This window comes from Synchiropus splendidus, chromosome 12 (assembly GCF_027744825.2).
Source record: "Synchiropus splendidus isolate RoL2022-P1 chromosome 12, RoL_Sspl_1.0, whole genome shotgun sequence".
In the NCBI taxonomy this organism is placed as follows: domain Eukaryota; kingdom Metazoa; phylum Chordata; class Actinopteri; order Syngnathiformes; family Callionymidae; genus Synchiropus; species Synchiropus splendidus.
The window spans coordinates 9,695,941-9,714,546 of record NC_071345.1 but is presented as its reverse complement, the minus strand read 5'-3'; the positions used below and the strand labels follow the sequence as shown (position 1 = coordinate 9,714,546).

Sequence of the window (18,606 nt, the reverse complement as noted above, 5' to 3'; positions counted from 1 at the left end):
TGCTTATGGTTTAGTCTGTAATTTAGCTTTTATGAAATGAATGTTCTGGATTGTAGAAACTATCATTGAATGTATAATTTACTTATAATAATTTACAATTTTAGACTTCAATTTTAGTCTGTCCCAGCCAATGAGGGAGACACCCTGCAAGTCACCTGTCCCTCACAAGGCAGAGATGGATTTGAACCTTCAACCTTGTTGTGTAGATTTAATAGTGTTCTGAGTAGTGTTACCACTGAACAACCCATGAAATAAAACGTTCTAAACTTGCCAGAGATGCAAATGGAATGAGGACAGAAACATATGCGCTACAAAGGTTCTTTATTGAACATGTTTTTAAATAAAACAACAAACAGTTGTTCACACAAACAGGGAGTGTCTTGAGAAATACTGGAGAAGAGTTTCAGGACAGACAGAGACAAACATTCTTACAGTCAAACTTAGTTGTAGCTTGCTACGAAAGGTAAGGGAATGTCGAGGTCAACCTGTCTGTCACTGACTCTCACGTAGGGTTCGACAATCTGGCTTTTCTCTTTCACGGTCATAATCACTCTGTTCTGGACGGCGTTAACCTCCTTCAAGAAAGAGTTGATCCTGCCCTGGATGTTGGCCTGCACCTCACTGGTCGACACCTCACCCCACATATCCTCAACTTTAGCTCTTACTGCATACAAATATTCCATCAGGGCCTCGAACTTCTTAGTGGCAAATACTGCGATGCGGGAGTGGGACATGTCATTGTAAGTGTGTTCCATGGTGACGACCACAGATTCCATGTCCATCGTTCTCACGGTCTGAAGAACCTGCTCTGACTTCGTCACAACAAATTTCACAGACTCAGTAGCCATCCTGTAGAAGTCCTTCACATCAATCTGTCCAACCTGCCTCACCAGGAAGAGCACATCTCTCTGGACTCTTCTGAAAATGACGGAGAACTCTTTGACAAATGCATCGCCACTAACAACAAAGTCGGTGCCTGGGACAACAAAGTAAAGGGTCCTGATATACTCGATGGCTTGGGTAAAGATTTTGTCGAAGTAGACTGGAACCTTCTGGATCACCTGCTCGATAACATCAACAACGAAAGCCCTGCACTCCTGGAAGATCTCAAGCCCTGTCATTTTGCGTTCTGTGCCGGGGATTCTGAACTGGGTCTCCTTGATGAATTTGAACGCGGCGTCGAGGACTGCCAAGAGGCTCCTCTGGTACCTCTGCAAAAGCTCACTGGCAAAATTGGAGACGGTTGTCATGAGCTCTGGAAGTTCCACCTCTCTAAGACTGTCGGTTGCTCTCTTCATCATGGCCTTTCCCTGCCTCTTCATCTTGTTAATGCCTCTCTGCACACTCTTGCTCTGAGCACTGATCTCGTTGACGGCACTGTCGGCAATTTCAAATACAACGGGAACCTTTTCGTTCACTTTAAGCATGACTTCGTTCGGGATCTCCATGTTCCAGCTGGTCTGGATGTTCATCTTCTCCAAGTTCATCACGGTGATCTTCGACACGATGATGTCCACGTCCTTGGTTGGTTCAGACTGAGGAGAGAAAGGGTAGATGTCAATTTCCAAGAGCACGCATTCGATATCGACTGGTGAGGCTGGGGGTCTTACCGGGTAGCGACCATAGACGCGGGCCTTCACTTGCTGCCGCTTGCTCTGCATCTGGACAGCGATGAGTCCGGCAGATGGGGTTGACAGAGACATGACGACGCCCTCTGTTGGATTTCCGATCATCACCTGCTTGACTTCCATGGTCTGGTCGTCATAATGGACCCGGGCGGAGTTGGTCATGGAAGCATCTATGTTTCCAGCGGTGACATCCACCGAGCCGTCGTGGCTGACTTCAAGCAGCATGTGTTTGGCGGTCAGGACAGAGGCCACTTTAAAAGCTTGTGCTGCCGTTGTGACGTCAATGCTTCCTTGAATCTTGCCGCTCAGGAACTGGCACTTGGCGGTGGAGGAGGCGTCGAACTGGGCGGTGATGCTGTCTCTGTTGAGGAAGCTGGCGTCGCTTTTCAGCGTGATCATCGGCGTCTTCAGGTTGAACTCGTGCATCAGATCGCCCATCTTGGGGATGACGATTTTCTCCACCTTGGGCAGGGTGATTTTGGGGAGGGTCAGCTTGCTGAGGGCAGAGGGAACGTGCAGGGTGGGCATGGTGATGAGACTGCCGTCAGGCAGGGGGATGGTGAAGGCGGACATTTCAACGTTGATCACTGGAACCTTGTAGCCTGGGACGGTGATGGTTTTGGGGAGCTCGATGCTGTATTTCTCGTACTCAGCCTGGGCCCGGTTGTAGGTGGAAGCCAAGACGGCGGCAGCGTTGTCCTTGCCAATGAGCATCCTCTTGTGGAGAGCCTTCATGTTCATATTGATGGCCTTAACAATGGGAGCAAGCTCGATGATGGTGATCATCTCAGGGTTCTTCTTGTACTTAAGATTGCTATTAAAGTCGAAGGTCTGCTCAGTGGTCAGAAGGCACTCAGCCAGGCCAGCATCCAACCACAGAGAGAAATCCTTGATTTCAGGTGTTGTCACCTCAAAATAGGGCACTGTCACTGATGGAATGGTGAAGGTCCTTTTCAGGAAGTCAAGATTTGCTTCAGCATTAATCTGGGTATCGACTGTGATCTCGGTCTCTGCGTTATTGGCGGCAAACTGGTGGGCATACTTGTACTGGTTGAATCTTGCCAGGCCGGTCCAGCTGGCCTGCTGCATGCCCGCGGTCAGAGAGAGCCCCATGTTGTTCTCAAGATCCACCTTTGCAGGCAGACTGACTGGGAATGGCATGCGCACCTTGCTGTTCAGCTTATTCTTTGTGTCAAAGGTCAGTTCAGCAGGAGTGACCAGAGCCAGGGCGGAATTTGAGATGACAAAATCGGTCATTTCGGTATTATGGGAAGCAGTGAGGTGGATCTTCATGTCTTCGGTCTTGGCCTGGAACTTCAGCTCTGCCACGCTGGTCTTCAGGAAGGGGGCTTCGGTCTCGGTGCTGGCGTCGATCATGACATGACGGAAAATGCAGATGTCTGCTGCCATGTTGTGGACGGTTTTAAAGTACTTGCAGCTGGTCTCGTCTGCGAAGGTTACTTTGGCAGTGTGAAGATCCATGGTGACCTCCATGTCGCTCTTGTGGGCCAGCTCGTCTGAGGATTTATCCAGGGAATATTTTGCATTAGCCAGGTTGTTCATGGTCAGACTGGCGGTGCCGTCTTCCAGCACGAACATTGTCTTCTGGGTCATCGACATGTCGCTGGTGAAGTCAACAGGGGGCATGTTCATGTTGTGTTTGTATTTGGTCTCCACTTCTGCAGAAACTCCACTGCCAATGGCGAAGTTGGCGTTGTTGACCAGCTCGGCTTTGAGGATCTCCGTATTGAATTTGGCGGTAGTTGTTGCTCTGGCTTCTGAGGGAAGGGTGAAGAGGGTCATATCTCCCTGGTGGTCAAGAGTAAAAGCTGACTGATCAATCTTGATGGTCTCAGAGACTGACAGCTGACTCATTTTGGGCAGAGCCAGAAGTGCACTGGCATCAAGGTTGAAATCCAGGGCCCGGAGTGTGGACGAAGCTTCAGATTTCAGGTTGAATTTGAACTCCGGAGAGATGGAGGTTGTGGTGGTGTTCTCCAGATCTGCGTTGGTCTTCAGTTTGTAATGAGGGGAGGTCACCTTGAATTCACCGTAGAGTTTGCCGAAGCAGGGGACCATGCTCATGTCAGTCACCTTCTCCTTCAACTGGGTCGCGACGGTGTCATAATCGAAAGATTTGAGTTTCTGGATGAGGGCCATGAAATAGCTGCTCACGTCTTCAATCAGCTGCTTATAGTCGAAGGTGTACACCTCATTCAGGAGCTCCTGAGCAGGTGCCATCATCTTCTGAACCAAAGGCTTGATGTCGATTGACTTAAGGGAGGTAAAGACGTATTGGATCTTCTCTCTAATTTGATATTTCTTCATTATGTCAACAACCTGATCCATGATAGCTCCGATCAGCTTCTCAACCTCATAGCTGGAGAGGAGCTCCTCAATTTTCTCATACATGATGTTCAACCTGGCGGAAATGTTATACTTCTTAATCCAAGTCATGATGGCCTCCCTGATGGTCTTCAGCACCTCCATGATTTTGTCAGTAGGGATCTTGGTCTTCAGGTTCATCACAGTGGCCTCCACTGAGCTGACGAATCTCTTGATGTCTCGGATGAAGACGTTGTAGTCAAAGTCATCGATGATGGATTTCAGTTCCCCAACCTTGTTTTGGATCCTGGTGGTGATCTCGTACTTGGTGTTGATGTCTTTCAGCATCTCGAGGGTGACGTCCATCAGTCTCACGATTGAGGCCTTGGTGTTTTCAATGACTGCAGGCAGGTACTCGATGAATGGAATCTGGATAAAGTGGCTCTCGCTGTTCTTGTCGTACTTCAAGAAACCAGAGACAGAGTAGTCCTGGCTTGTTTCCGTCAGGAGGTTGGTGGACACGGTTCCTTTCATCTCGACTCCCATGCGTTCAGCCTTGTTGTAGGCGTCAAACTCGTGAGTGTAGGAGTGCTGGTTCACGTTGGACTTCATCTTCAGAACGACGCTCTGTTCCTCCAGGTTCAAAACACTGCTGAACTTGTTGTCGAACATGGAGGTGAAAGTGGGTTTACCGGTCAGCACATGGGTGGTCGAGGCTCTTTGCTCCAGAGAGTGGCGGAAGTTGAAAGGCTCTGCCTTCAGCAGGAATTTGCTGTACACTTCACCGCTGTGCTTCCCGAACAGATACAGGTCGCCGTTGGAGGTGAACACGACGTCGACATTCAGAGTGAAGGGTTCAATGATGGCGTTGGTGTTGCTGTCAACCAGGAGGGAAGCAGACTTGAAGTTGGCCAGGTTCTTCAGAGACAAGGTCAGTCCAGCGAGTTCCACCTCAGTGGCGTGGGACATCTGGGTGCCGAAGAGTTTGCCATTCGTGTTGCACTTGGTAGAGAAGATCATATCTACAAACTTAATCTCATAGGTGTGTTTGAGCTCCTCATCTTTGTAGGTGGCCATCACTGTTCCAGTGGTCTCCATGTTGTAGGGCTCTGCCTTGAACTGGGCCTCGTTCACAAAGTTCACCCCGGTGATCATGAGCTGGTTTTTCACGTTAGCGGCAGCCTTGTAGCGCTCCATGTTCACTGTGATGTCGTGCATGTAGGAGTTTCCGGCTGTGAGCACGTTTTCGGTCTTGGACTGGAGAGTGAACGATCTCAGGGAGATGGAGAGGGAGTTGGTGTTGTCTGTCTTCATCTCACCGAAAGATCCGACCACGTTGTTGGAGAGAATGAGGCCGTTTTCATTCAGCCTGAAGTTTGCTCTGTTTCTAGTGCTGAAGTCGAAGAGGCTTCCCTTCAGCATGCCGTTGATGTAGACATCGGTGGGGGCGAGTTTTCCCTCAACGTTGAGCTCTGCGTTGTTCTCTCTGATTCCACCCTTGGTGGTGAGGGAGGCGGTGGCGCCGTTGATGTCAACTCCACCATGGAAAACATTCTCAAAGGCCAGTGGGCTGTACTGGACGGCTGTGGTGCAGCTGGTGGTCAGGCCGTTCATGTTCAGGGCCAGGGTAGCTTTGTGGGAGGCGATGCCGGAGACGGTGTTGACTGATGCGTCACCATTGAGCTCCAAGCCTGAGGGGTTCAAAGAACCAGTGAGCAAAGTGTAGACAGAGTCACCGGCGTGGTTCTCGATACGAAGGCTGGCCTGGTCCCCAGAGGCGGACAGCTCCACCTGGTTACGGACTACACTATCCTGAATCTTGGTCACTGAGTTGGAGGAAGCGAGGAGCTGAACCTCCTTGTAGCTAAGGGCTGATTTTGTGGTGTGTTCGACGATCCAGCTCTTCAGGTTGGTGTTGGACTCAATAAGAAGCTCGTTGTTAGCGTATGTCGCCTTGATTTTGTTTCCAGCCATCACGATGTCAGAGTTAACATTCACGTTGCTTTCCATTCTTGCTTCCTTCTTGGCGGGCTCGATTGAGAAGGTGTTGAGGTAGGTGGTGGTGCCGGTCAGGGCGCCGACGGTGGCGGAGGCGTCGGCGTTGATGTCCCCAGAGAGCACCTTGGAGTCCAGGCTGAACTGGTTGGTGAGTGCCAGAGCAGTGCGCACGCCCACAGGGGAGGCTGCGTTCAGGCTGTATCTACCAGTGGTTTTCACACTGTCGGTGACAGCGAGGGTCTCCAGCACATTCACGCTTGTCTTGATCAACTCATGCTCCAGTGAACCATCAACAGTGACCTTCATTGTTTTGTCCTCAGTGTCAGTAATTTCTGCAGCTCCTGTGAAAGACAAGACCAAAGAATAAACATTAGAATAAGGTGTCCTTAGCTCTGATTGGTTCGGATCTAACTCTTCAACAACTTGATCAAGTACCTTCAGTTTTAAATGAAAGAATGGTGATTGGGCTGTCAGCCATGACTTTGAATTTAGCAGCGAAGTTGGGGGTCTGCACTGTGTTGTTGCCGGCTGAAGCCGTGGCCTCCCAGTTGTAGTAGTTGCTGTTGAGCTTGGCGGACATTTCCATCTTTCCCATCAGGGGGAGGGTGAGGTCGTGCTCAGCCGGGATGGTGAAGGTGGGCACTGCGATCTCACGAGGAGCCATGTCCAGACCGAGGCGTGGCACGGACACGTGTGGGGACTTGACCACAGCTGGGATCATCAACTCCTCCGAAGATTTGCCGCCGTAGGGCAGAGGGACTCTGATGGCCATGCTGTCCTGGTTGAACTGGTAAATGAATTTGGTCTCACTGTGTAGAAAGCAAAAGTCATCTTAGTAAAAGATCAAACAGAAATACAACAAATATTGTGACTCTCACAAGTTCATGAACAGGTTCTCAGGCATGGAGGGCATCTCCATCTTCTCTACGCTCTTCATCACCATGTCAACGTAAGGAACTTCATTTGCAACCTTCTGCCTCCAGATGTCGGTGGCCTGGAGACACAGCAGTGGTCATTTCCGCTGTTCCAGCAACAAAGCATGATGCTCCGTCTCACAAACTCACCTCCAGTCCCTTCTGGACAATGTGGCGCACTTTCATGTCGGTCTTAGGAACCTGCTGATCCATGGCTTCAGCAACGATGCGTCCGAGCCAGATCTGAGAGGCCTCGTTGTACCTCACCAGGGTGGTTGTGTCAGCGTTCATGTTGGACATGACCTCAACCTCCAACTGGTCAGCAGCTGTTCCACAAATCATTTCCAAGTCATCAACATGGAATCATGCTAGATACGATGATGTCCAGAATCCTCTCATACCGTATCTGAAAGTGACTGCCTGCATGGAGGAAGTCTCCAGGACCTTCACGTCACTCTTGACCTGCATGGTGAGACCAGCAGCTCTGTTCATGGTCGCAGTGACGGTGGCGTCGGTCCTGAGGATGGGGACCAGGAGCTGAACCTGGAGCATGCCGTCCATCATGGCCTTCATCCTGGGATTAAAAACCAAGTGAGTATCTCAAGGATGTTCTTTCCAGGATGTTTTTGCAGAACTGGACTCACTGTGCGCGGCCGGTCAGAGAGAGCTGGGGGACGTTCTTGTTGGAGAGCTCCAAGATGAGGGATTTTCCTTTGTTGTTGCTATCGGTGAATCCAACCTTCACTCCGGCTTCAACATCGAAGTCAGGGACCAGCAGCTGGGAGGTGAAGACGTTCCTGTTCCTGTTGTACTTCATGAGGATCGAACCCTCGGTGGGCTTGGTTCCTAAAAACAACAATGGATCATGGTGTAAGCTGCTGTGCAACACATGTCAAACCCAAGGCCTGTTTGGGCTGAACAGGTTGAACCTGCCTGCTCTACAGGATAAATACCTTCAGCTCTGAGCGTCATCTTCACTGAATCGACCATCTGGCGTCCGTCCTTTCCTTCATTCAGCATCTTGTAAGCCACAGTCGCAGTGTACTCAGTGACGTCTCTGTTGGGCTTGAGGTTCAGAGCGTACCTAGATGGGCAAAACAAATCTTAACTGCATTTCCCAGGATCATCCAGAGATCTTCTTCCCTACTTATGTACATGCATCACCTTTGCAGATTAAAGCAGTATTTTGTGTGATTTTCAGGAGGCCATAAACGACTCTAACTTCACAGTAGTTTAACTTTTGTCCACCACAGTGACTTACTTGTACTCGCCAGTCAGGGGGAAGTAAGGTGCAGTGTCCTTTGAGGGAACAGCACGGAGGCTTTCAGTGCAGTATTTGATTCCAGCGAACATGTCACAATGTCCTTCGCCCTCATTGGCTGGGATCACAGGTGCATAGCCGCCGCCCACGATCATCACTTTGTTTCTGTTTTAAACAAGAAAATTGTCGTCGTCACACGACTGAAAAGAATCAACCATTTTAGTTATGAAATCCTTGGCTACCTGACTCTCAAGAACTTGGTGGTTTCCTGGATGGCGGGGATGGAAATCTTGATCTGGCTGGCCTCCATTGAGAGCTTAGCGTTGAGCGTGCTCTCGTGGTAAAGGTTGGTGTGCATCTCGACCGCAGAGACAACAAACTCGGGCATGTGGACCCCCATCTTAGTCAAAACCTCCACTCCAACCTCTGGCCTGAACATCACTTCTTTCTGTGGGACGGGAACAAAATAGGGCATTTAAAATACAGTCCAAAAGTCTTTGAGTTTTGAAAGCTGTGGAGGAAGACCTACCAGGTCTCTTGTGAAGCTAATGCCTCCCTTGGCACCAGGGGTGAATGTGCCAGACAGCGCAAAGGTCAGAGGCAATCCGGATGCAGTCGGCAGCACAAATTTGTTATCCATGAAGATGTAGTGGGCAAAGATGTTGTTGTTGGTTCCACTCATGATTTTGTTGAGGAACTGATGGAGGAGAATCTCATTTAGTTTTGTGTCTCTGAATTGTTCAGGGGGTTATTCATAGAAAAACCTACGTTCCCGGGGATGATCTTGAAGAGGATGTCAGAGTACATCACAATGTTGTAAGCCACAGTCTTGAGTTCGCTTCCCTTCATGAAGCCCATCTCATTTCCCAGCAGCCTCAGGTAGGCCATGGTCTCGGGGGACTCCTGGTTCATCAGACCGTTGAAGGTCTTGCTGAAGCTGCGGACGATTTCTCTCACCAGGTCCTCGGGAACCTTCAGAGACGAGGATTTGATAAGTTTTCCTGAAGAGCCACACTATGAACATTTCAAGCTCCATACCTTCTGTCCCTGCATTTTCAGAGGAGCAACCCATTCCTTCAGAACTTCGTTGATCTTTGAGGGCATTTTGTCCTCCGTCCAGTAGATAGCCTTGGACACAGCATCGGGGAAGAAGCCGTTCTTTCCGAACAAGGCGTCAACGGTGGGCTCAAAGCCTTTTCCTTCAAAGCCAACCTGCCAACAACGAGCATGCGTTAACAGCTGAACATCTGAACGTAGAAAGGTCTCACTGTTTCATATCAAGCACCTCGTAGAAGTCCATGTTGTAGCCGAAGGCATCCAGGGTGGTCTTCAGCATGACCTCTCTGGGCACTTGGCTGGTGGGGTCAAAGATCATGTTGCTCTCGAGCATGGCCAGCTTGTAGTTGCGGGACTTGAGTGTGAAGTCGATGTGGCTGGTGACATCAGTGTCCTGAAGGGCGTTAAGAAGTTTCTCGCCGAGCCTGGTGGAAAAATTCAGGATCCTTTTAACATTCTCAACGCAAAGCTGTTTCTGTTGCAGAATGTAATTAATGTTAATTAATAGAGTTCTACTTAATAAACAATAATAAACCAAAAAAACACTATACATTAAACCAAAAATGTATGTAAAATCGAGGGAGCCAATTGAGTCATTAAGTTAATATATATTAGTTTTTATTAATTTTTTTAAATGTTTTTTTATTTAAAATAATAATAATTAAAAATATCAAATATAAGTTACATCTAAATTAAGTGCTGTTTTAAATATAGATAAAGAAGTTAATTTACAAACATTAAGAGGCTAAAAAGAATCTTTCACAAATATATGATATATATTATTAAAATTCCACACCTTCATGGAACACAGACTGGTTTTTAACATTCTGCAAATAATCTTTTTTTTAGAGGATTAAAAGGCTGCACTCACATCTTGGCGTCTCCGTGAGTGGAAGTCATGATGTTGTAGACGTGGGAGGACACGAAGGACTTGACCTGCACGTTCTGCTCCTGCTTCAGAAGCTTCTTCACCATCTCGATGTCGCTGTTCTGGGGGTCCTTCATCACCATCAGGTAGGCGGCCAGGCGCTTCTGCACGGCACCCTTGGGGTACTGGCTGACCCGCTGCAGGTTGGTGCGCACCTGTGTGGCAGAGGGAAGAGTTGTCACGGTTCTCCTTGGTGGTGAGCGGGCGCTGGGTGGGAAGGGCTCACCTCCTCGCTGAGGGTCATGTGTCTGAAGGCCTGGATGGCGGCCAGCTGCACGGACAGAGTGGTGGCGGGCTGCCTCATGCACTTGAGCAGGGTCATCTTGATGGTTGGGTTGGCAGCATCCATCACCTCACCCATATTTCCAACGACCTGAAGCACGAGCTGTTAGTACCTGGCAGCAAAGGAGGCTCCCGGGTGTGTGTCTGTCCAACGCTTACTCTCAGAGCCAGGAAGGTCAGATCTTTGTCTCCGGCACAGTCGGCACCCAGAAGGGAGGCGATGAACTCATAGACAGCTGTGATTTCGGGGGTGACTTTCTTCTCTTCAGCGTACAGCCTGGTGAGGACAGCAGTTGAAGGTGTGAGCGGAACGAAACCATGGGGCTTCATTGTTCCGATTTGATCTCACTTACTTCTTGACCTCTCGGCTCAGAGCGTACATGATGGCTTTGCTCTGCTTGTACTTGGCCATCTCCAGCATGTCGCTGACCATGAGGCGGGAGGGAGAGGTGACCAGAGACATGGCGTAGACGGTGGCATCGACCTCCAGGGCGGCGGTGTCGAAGGTTCTGAGGACGGAGAGGAGGGCGCTGCCGCACTCCGGGGTGCCGCACTGAACCAGAGCCTGGAGGGTCAGAGCCAGAGACTGCTCGGCCATCTCCAGGGTGGCGGGTCTCAGGACGTCGACCTTCAGGCCGCGGATCTCGGACACCAGTCTGGCGAAGATGCTGGCGCGCTCCTCTCCCCGGGTGGTCTCAGTCAGGGTGTTCAGCTCCTGGAAGGTGGTCATGGCAACTTCCTTGGTCTGAACCGGCAGCTTGTCGTCGGCCACCTCCATCGCCAAGGTCTTGAGTGCTTCTCCTTCTGAGACAGGAGCCACAAGTTCTCACGTGAAACAGTCGAAAGCAAAACAAGGCAATGTTGTGAAGCATTTGAAAAGTGAAAACTAGTGGTTACCAGCGTCGAAGACTCTGTCGTTGATCTTGCTCACTTCCCTCAGAGTCACAGTCTGCTTCACCAGTGTGGAAATCCCGTACTCATTCCTGTGTTGGGAGCCAACCACAATCAACAACCTCTCAGCGGATGATCAGAATTGAAATACTCTGAGCTAAATTTGATATAGTGTTGAACATGTACACAAAGAAGTCTGAGCTTCATGTTGCCAAAGGCATGAGAGGAGCTATAAACTTAGTATTTCTTGCTGTGTTCCATAGTTAAGGCACGGTCAAGCTGGCTTCCTAGTCATTTGTATGTTCTATCACTTCAAAACTTTGTCTCCGCCCACCATATTTGATGCTCCAAAAACTCTTACACATTTCAAATCGATTTCTAATGTCTGTATCTGCTCTTACTGGTGAGAGAAGGGGAGGAAGATATGTTTCTCCACGCAGCTTCCACTGGTCATGTGTTTCTTCTGGTTGTCAAACTTGTAGTCGCACTTCTGGCTGCTGCTGATCAGCTTGGACAGAGGATAGTTCTGAGGGAGCGGAAGAAAACGTCAAAAATGAGTATGAAAAATGGCCAAGGAGTGAGCCTTGGGGTGCCCCCAAAGGAAGGCTGAGTTTATGTTAACTTTTTTTTTTTGACTCGTACCATGCCGGAGATGATGGCCAGGGGACTGCTGGCCTGCTTGCGAGCAGTGAACATGTCGCAGCTGGCAAGATCCCGGCTCAGGGTCACGTCGGTGGCGATGTCCTCTCTGGCGTTGACGGTGACATCGGTGGGGCAGACTCCGTGTACAGTTGCCTGAAAGTGATGAGCAGATCAGAAATGAATCAGATAATCTGAGGTGTTATGTGAGCAGGTCACCATGATACAGCTATCTGGGACTTTGACCCTCCAACTTAAGATTGCCAATATGAGATCATGCAGTGACCTGACTCGCTTTATCAGCTTATCTTATCGTTGTGCAACTTGTTTATCACTCAACTCCCCAAAACAGCTTGCTGTGCGTCACCTGGATTAATAAATGGAACAACAATGAACAGAACAATGGCGCACCATTTCCTGGTTCTTCTCCTCGTCCAGGAACGGCACCAGCAGGGAGGAGATGATTCCTCTCTTGATGTTCAGGATGTTGACCGGGTCGTCGCCAGGGATGAGTTTCACATCGGACTCTCCTTCGACCGTGAATCTCAGAGGGTTCCTTTGTGAAGAGAAAACAGCGGTTAGACTCTAGCCGGTCAGCTTCCCCTGAGCATGGACGCGTACTTGGCCATGGCGGCCTTGAAGGCCCGAGCTCCGGCCGCAGGGCGAGACGCCAGGTTTCCTTCTCCGTCCACGTCAAAGATCTCAGTCAGAGAGCATTCAGTGGTGCGCATGATGAAAGCACAGGTCCGGGGGACGTCAATCTCAACCTAAAAAGCCAGACATCACTTTTTAGCATTTCAGCTTCTGATTATTAAGTGTGGTGACGTGAGGAGGAGGAGGACACCAACTTTGCAGGTGACAGTGGGGCCGCTCTTGTAGTCACTGGCTCCAGGTACTCCGTTCAAGCTGTCTGCCTGGTAGTCGTACACATACTGCTTGAAGTTCTTTAATCTTTTTTCCACTGTAAAAAAAAGACATTAAGTACAGATTATGACTCATAAGAACACTTTATAACAATAAATAATACATATAACAGGGCTATGACTAGAACATTATTATTTTATATTTTCCTTTAATGTTTTGAAAACGATTCATCCTTTTACATGTGGTGTGTTTTTCTTCATAATATTCTAATACGAAATATGAAGACAAATATACATAGTTAAGTTAGAAATATTTGGGCCCAGAAAAATTGTTACGTATTTTTTGTTTCATTTATCCAACTTTTTTGTGAAGCGTTCTTACTTAAAAAATAAAATAATATACACGAATATAAATGACACAAAAATAGTGGCGTGATTTATATTCAATATTTCAAAGGAAAAATTAAGTTTTATTTCTCCTTCATTGTCTCAAGACTCATCCTCTGTCTCCAAAGTAAAACATAGTTTTAAATGTATTTTCAGTTTCATTTATCCACCTTTTTTGTGAAGCGTTATGACTTAAAAAATAAAATTAAATATATGACTATAAATGACAAAAATAGTGGTGTAATTTATATTCAATATTTCAAAGGAAAAAAGTGCCCCTATTTCAAATGTCAAAGATGCTGTCTGTGCTATAAATAATTATCCATAATAATGAATTTATGTTCACCAGGACTATGAACAAATAGGTTCATTTTACAGCTATATGTCGTGAATTTTTCATCCATTCCTTTCAGACACAAACTAAACAAATAGATGAAAACACAGGAAAATTAAAGTCAACTTACTGCTGCACACGACGACTTGGTCGTCGACATTTTTTATTTCTTGCTCTGTGGAGAAAGAATAAGTAGGAATTACTTTAAGGAAAGAAGGAAAACAGCTACTGAACGTTGAGAAAAGAAAAGAAAAGGTGCTGAATTTTCAGAAACATTAGTAAATACAGCGACTTTTGAAGCTTCTAATACATGATTTTTTCACACTTTAGGACTGCAGAACAAAACCACACTTCCATCTTCAAGTGGTGACAGATGAGGAGGTATACTCACGGGCCAGTGTGTAGGTGGCCACCAGCAGCAGAAGGCCGAGCTTGGTACCCCCCATCATGACGGGCTAGAAGCTCCTGAACGCCTCGAGGAAAAAGAGAGTCCTCCTTGGACTGCGAAGACTAATTTTCGTCTCCTCGCCTCCTGCCTTTTATAGTCCGGCAATCTTACTGTATGTGATCAGCGAGACCTGCGAATGTGTTGTCCTGGTTCCAAAGTCTCAGCCGCCCTGTGGCAGGCCAAAGGTACAAAACTCTTTCACAAACTGTCAGCAGTGGGTGGGGGGCCGCGCCAGATAGAGTTCAGAGGATAGTTCGTCTGTATCTGCTGTCGTGAAGCAAAGACTGAGTCGGGGGGAATGTTCAGTAAGCAATACGTGGAGAAAAATGACAACAGAACGTTACATTTTGTCTCAAATTCAAAGTGATACATTTATATGGGAGCAAATTAAGACGCTGTTAAGTTTTATTGCTCCTTCACTGCACTCATCCTCTGGATTGCAGCCACAGTAAACATGGAAACAAAGTAGTTCTCTCAGAGTTCCTGCTCTAAATAGACTATTGACTCTTTTTTTTTTTTTTTTTTTTATATAACCCCAATATTAAACTGAAAAATAAATATTAGTTATACAGCTAAAGCGATCTGCTTCTCAAGTGGACAATTTTGTTTTTTCAACCAATATTTCGTTAAAAAAATAATGTATATTACTGTGACTTCTTCAACACTTTAACATGTTCAAAATAGGGGCACTTTTTTAAAGAAATAAATACATAATATCACTTATAATTTGTGATTTATATTAACGTAAATTAAATACATATTGTATTAATAATAATAATAATAATAATAACAATAATGATAAAAACAAAAAAGTTGTCATTTTTAAATACCTCATAATTAAAATGCATAATAATAATAAAAATACACAGATTTATTTGTTTAGAAATTAATTCACTGCCATTTGTATGAAATATTTATTTCAGTTAATTTAAGCCAATAAGCTTAGCCAATATATTGTGAAAAAAGAGGCATTTCTTTGTTTGTCATTACTATGCATATATTTTGTGCCTTATATTTTATTATTTAAGTAATAACACTTCACCATAGATGAATAAATTAAAATAATTAAAATAATAATGAAGACAGTAATTTCTTCTTCTTCAAAAAAAAACAAAGATCAACATAAAAAAATGTCACAAATTAAATTGTTTTTGAATTCGTTCATTGAAATCCATATGAATTGTTTACTGTGGTGAGCCATTTATTGTTTCCTACTGTTGAAAGCAGCCATTTTACGTATTTCAGTGAGTGAATATTGAAGCTATTTGCTTATTAAGTTTGTTCAGTTAACTTTGTACAATTTCAGCCAATACATTCTTAATAAAATGAAGTATCCTACTGAAAGTGATGCATCATCTGATGTTGTGTTAGGGTCAAGAAATGTATCGTGAATATTGTGAATATCACAGTTATAGTGCCAAACAGACATATAATTCAATGTTCTCCAGCAATTTTGTACTGACCCCAACAAAACAACTCGGCAACACACAAACAAGGTTTCAGAACTCATTGCAGAAAATATTCGTCACTTTTATTTAAAAAATAAAATAAGTTCATGATCTCAGATTAATAATTCATTGTTGAATGCTGGACCATAACCATGATGAACCTCCAAATCTACTGTTTGGACACGTGAAGATCGTCATAAACACTTTTCAGAACAGTGGATCTTTCACAACAAAATCATTCAAACCTGAGTACAAGTCTCTTTGAATGTGGACGAATACTCAGCGCTATCACTCAGATGTGAAAATAAACCTTTGCCCTGGTGACTCCTCAACAATGTGATCCATATTGACATTCTGGAATCGAAACTTGACTCATCAAGTCTTGCAGTGTGTTGCCACTGTGTGTCAATGAATGATCTCAAGATGGATTTAAAACCCGGGACAATAATCCTGTTCAAACGCCTCAGAAATATTTCGCGGAAAGAAGAAGAACTTAGCAATAAACAGTGCTACTTCATCTGTCACAAATAGCGCGGCGGCTAATATTTATTGCTAAATATACGTTACAAGTCAGCTGTGTACTACAATAACAAATTAATTTTAGAGTCCCAAACTAACACCAAAGCTACATATTGAGTTTGTACTCCAAAATAATAATAATAATAAAAAACATTAGCATTAGCGGTACACATTAGCATGCTAATGCTAACTCGCAGAGTGCGCATGATTAGCCACCATCAAATGAATAAGATAATAAACATCTAAATGGACACAAAATACATCCTTCGTTTTCTATCTTGAAATTACTTATATTTTTGTTTCAGAAAAAAACAAAGTAAGACTCATTTTTGAGCATGTATCGCTAAGCTAAGCTAATGTGTACCACTTCATTAACCTCAGAATAATCTTCACTTGGCCACGATATATTTGTATCTTCATCTGAAGACTTCATTAAAGAAGCAGAATGACAATTGATGTTGTGTTTTATTTGATGATACGCACTAGCGCTGCCCTCTGACCTTTCACCTCCAATAGGCACCACACGGTTCCAGGATAACAGCCGTGTACTCAAGATAATGTAATCAGAGCGTGGACCACAGTCAGACGTTGTGCAACTGTGAACTAGCGCAGCAGCCTCTATAAATACAGGAGGCCTCTGTACATTGTTGAGGTGACTGCTCCACAACACACAAACACACGGAGGGTGTCTGGACTCTGCTGCTTATTGTAACTACACACCGTTATTTGAGTGACTTTTGAATGTTGTTGTTGGTAAGATCATGAACTGTGACCTTAAAAGTTTCAGATCTCGCCACCTGCCACTAAAATGACCAGTTTTTCATAAGGTCGCATGAAGTCGCATTCGCAGGCGTGAAACTTCTGTATGCAACCGATGTAATAAAACTTCACTGGCTTCACTCCACATGCTTCATTGTGCTTTCAGATTGAAAAAAGTCACTGCGTGTAAACAGGGCCCGCTGCACTGTTCAACTGGCCCTTTATATCCGTCCGAGTCAGTTTAGTGAATGCGCCACATTTTCCAACATGAACAGTTTTTTACTGTTGGAGGGGGTGGCATCACTTTCTTTGTCATTTTAACTGTCACAGATTTGCAGCTGTAAAGTAAATTCAGTGACACACTACTGCCACAATACGTGGCTCTATTTTTTATTCTGAATATCTGATCAACATTGATTTCCTTTTGAACATCATCTTCAGGAAATGTGAGGTGAACTATGGATACATTCCCCAGCAGGCCTCCAAATAAAGTCGACAAATCCGACCGTACCTCCGCTCGAAGAAAACCTCGTGACTCTGGACTCCAGTGTTTACCTCGTCCTTTATGGCCTCAGAGAGCGGATTCTGCTGCAACATCGATGAAACATTTCCCCCTGGTGGACAAGTCGGAAATGAAGTCGCTTGGTCCTCAGAATATTCTCGACCAGGGTTTGGCCACATGATATATTGAGACTGTTGTGTGGAGCCGCCATGCCAAAAGAAGACGGAAATATATAATAATAATAATGATAATAATAATAATAATAATAATAATAATAGGTTAATATGAAAGAAAAAATATTTGTATTATTTTTTCTTACATTACATTATGAGACGCAGAAAGAATGTTAGGAGCATCATGGAGAGTCTGCTTTCCTTCTGAACAAAGTCTTCAGGTGCCTGGCTAGAATTGAAATGCTAATATTGGTGCTATGTGACTTAGTTGTAGGAATGTGTCTGACTGTCTGAACCCTAAGACAAAGTGATCAAAGCAAACAGATTGAGCTCTGCAGTTAATGGAATGGTATGAAGTATCTCTGTAGTTCAGGAAATATATTAGTCTGAAAAACGGGATGGAAAACATCAACGTGGAAAACTGCCCCACAAATAAACGGACAGGTATATTATTCAAAACAACAGTTGATACAAGAAATATGATGCTGAAGACGCTGAGTTTATTTGTATTTAGAGAAAACATATATATCCATCTAATCTCTCATTAGTAGCTCCACAGTTGACATGCTGCTTCAAAGTAAAGAATGAAATATGACTGGGGATCCACATGGAAGAACTCTGGTAAACAATGTTTCATCAGTGGCGACAAACCAAGGTGAATCCAGAATAATGGATGTCAATGTCTGAACCAAGATAAAGTCATGGGGGACAGAGCTTAGCGGCGAGAAAACATATTGATATACAGAATGCTGCAATGCTTTTACCTCTGGTATATCAATATTTAATCTTCTGATAATGATTTTTTATTAACTATTTTGAAAAAAAAATCATTGTAAGTTATGATGCTTTCAGTACATTGTTGAAGAAAAAACACTAAACACGCTAGTTTGATACCACTGTAGTATAGTACTGGATTTTCAGTATTTAAAAATAAACAAGTAGAATGGAACGTTGTCAAATAGTTTTGACTTCATTTTTTCTTGCAATTTTGAGTAATATTGAGTTAACTGTGTAGAATATTAAAAAGCATTCTGACCCCTCGTTGGCAGACATCTCGCGGCCTGGTGACCAACCATAACTGGCTGATGGTCAGACACCGTAGGTGGCTGGCTCCACGTGTGGAGGTGGGAGGGACTCTCAGGTGGGGGGCAGAGTCTTGTCCTCAGGACTTTAGACTTCATCCACATAAGAGATTTGTCATTTGTATTTCGGCTTTCATGCTTTCTGTCGAGGCTTTTATTCTTTCTTAAT

At 45.3% G+C, this 18,606-nt stretch overlaps 1 protein-coding gene across 1 annotated transcript; it reads right to left on the bottom strand.

Annotated features, from left to right (window-relative positions):
• Nucleotides 1-288: 288 nt before the first annotated feature.
• LOC128768710 (apolipoprotein B-100-like) lies at nt 289-14,392 on the bottom strand. The gene is made up of 26 exons (XM_053881768.1): nt 13,898-14,392; nt 13,637-13,681; nt 12,771-12,883; nt 12,544-12,689; nt 12,334-12,478; nt 11,926-12,078; nt 11,685-11,809; nt 11,290-11,375; nt 10,746-11,196; nt 10,552-10,669; nt 10,337-10,483; nt 10,054-10,265; nt 9,412-9,607; nt 9,165-9,338; nt 8,895-9,098; nt 8,656-8,823; nt 8,369-8,574; nt 8,127-8,291; nt 7,819-7,949; nt 7,510-7,711; nt 7,267-7,439; nt 7,016-7,191; nt 6,830-6,945; nt 6,387-6,760; nt 1,611-6,292; nt 289-1,535 (listed from the first exon to the last, which is right to left on the bottom strand). The coding sequence occupies exons 1-26, from the start codon at nt 13,953-13,955 to the stop codon at nt 441-443; spliced, it is 9,861 nt and encodes a 3,286-aa protein (XP_053737743.1). The 5' UTR covers nt 13,956-14,392; the 3' UTR covers nt 289-440.
• Between the last annotated feature and the right edge of the window lie 4,214 nt (nt 14,393-18,606).

What these genes read in the sequence shown, in the direction of transcription:
- LOC128768710 (XM_053881768.1), bottom strand. Translation starts at nt 13,955, where the DNA reads ATGATGGGGGGTACCAAGCTCGGCCTTCTGCTGCTGGTGGCCACCTAC. An exon ending in ACAACATGGACTTCTACGAG is followed by an intron (nt 9,339 to 9,411) that starts GTGCTTGATATG and finishes CGTTGTTGGCAG; the next exon opens with GTTGGCTTTGAAGGAAAAGG. An exon ending in TCTTTCATTTAAAACTGAAG is followed by an intron (nt 6,293 to 6,386) that starts GTACTTGATCAA and finishes TGTCTTTCACAG; the next exon opens with GAGCTGCAGAAATTACTGAC.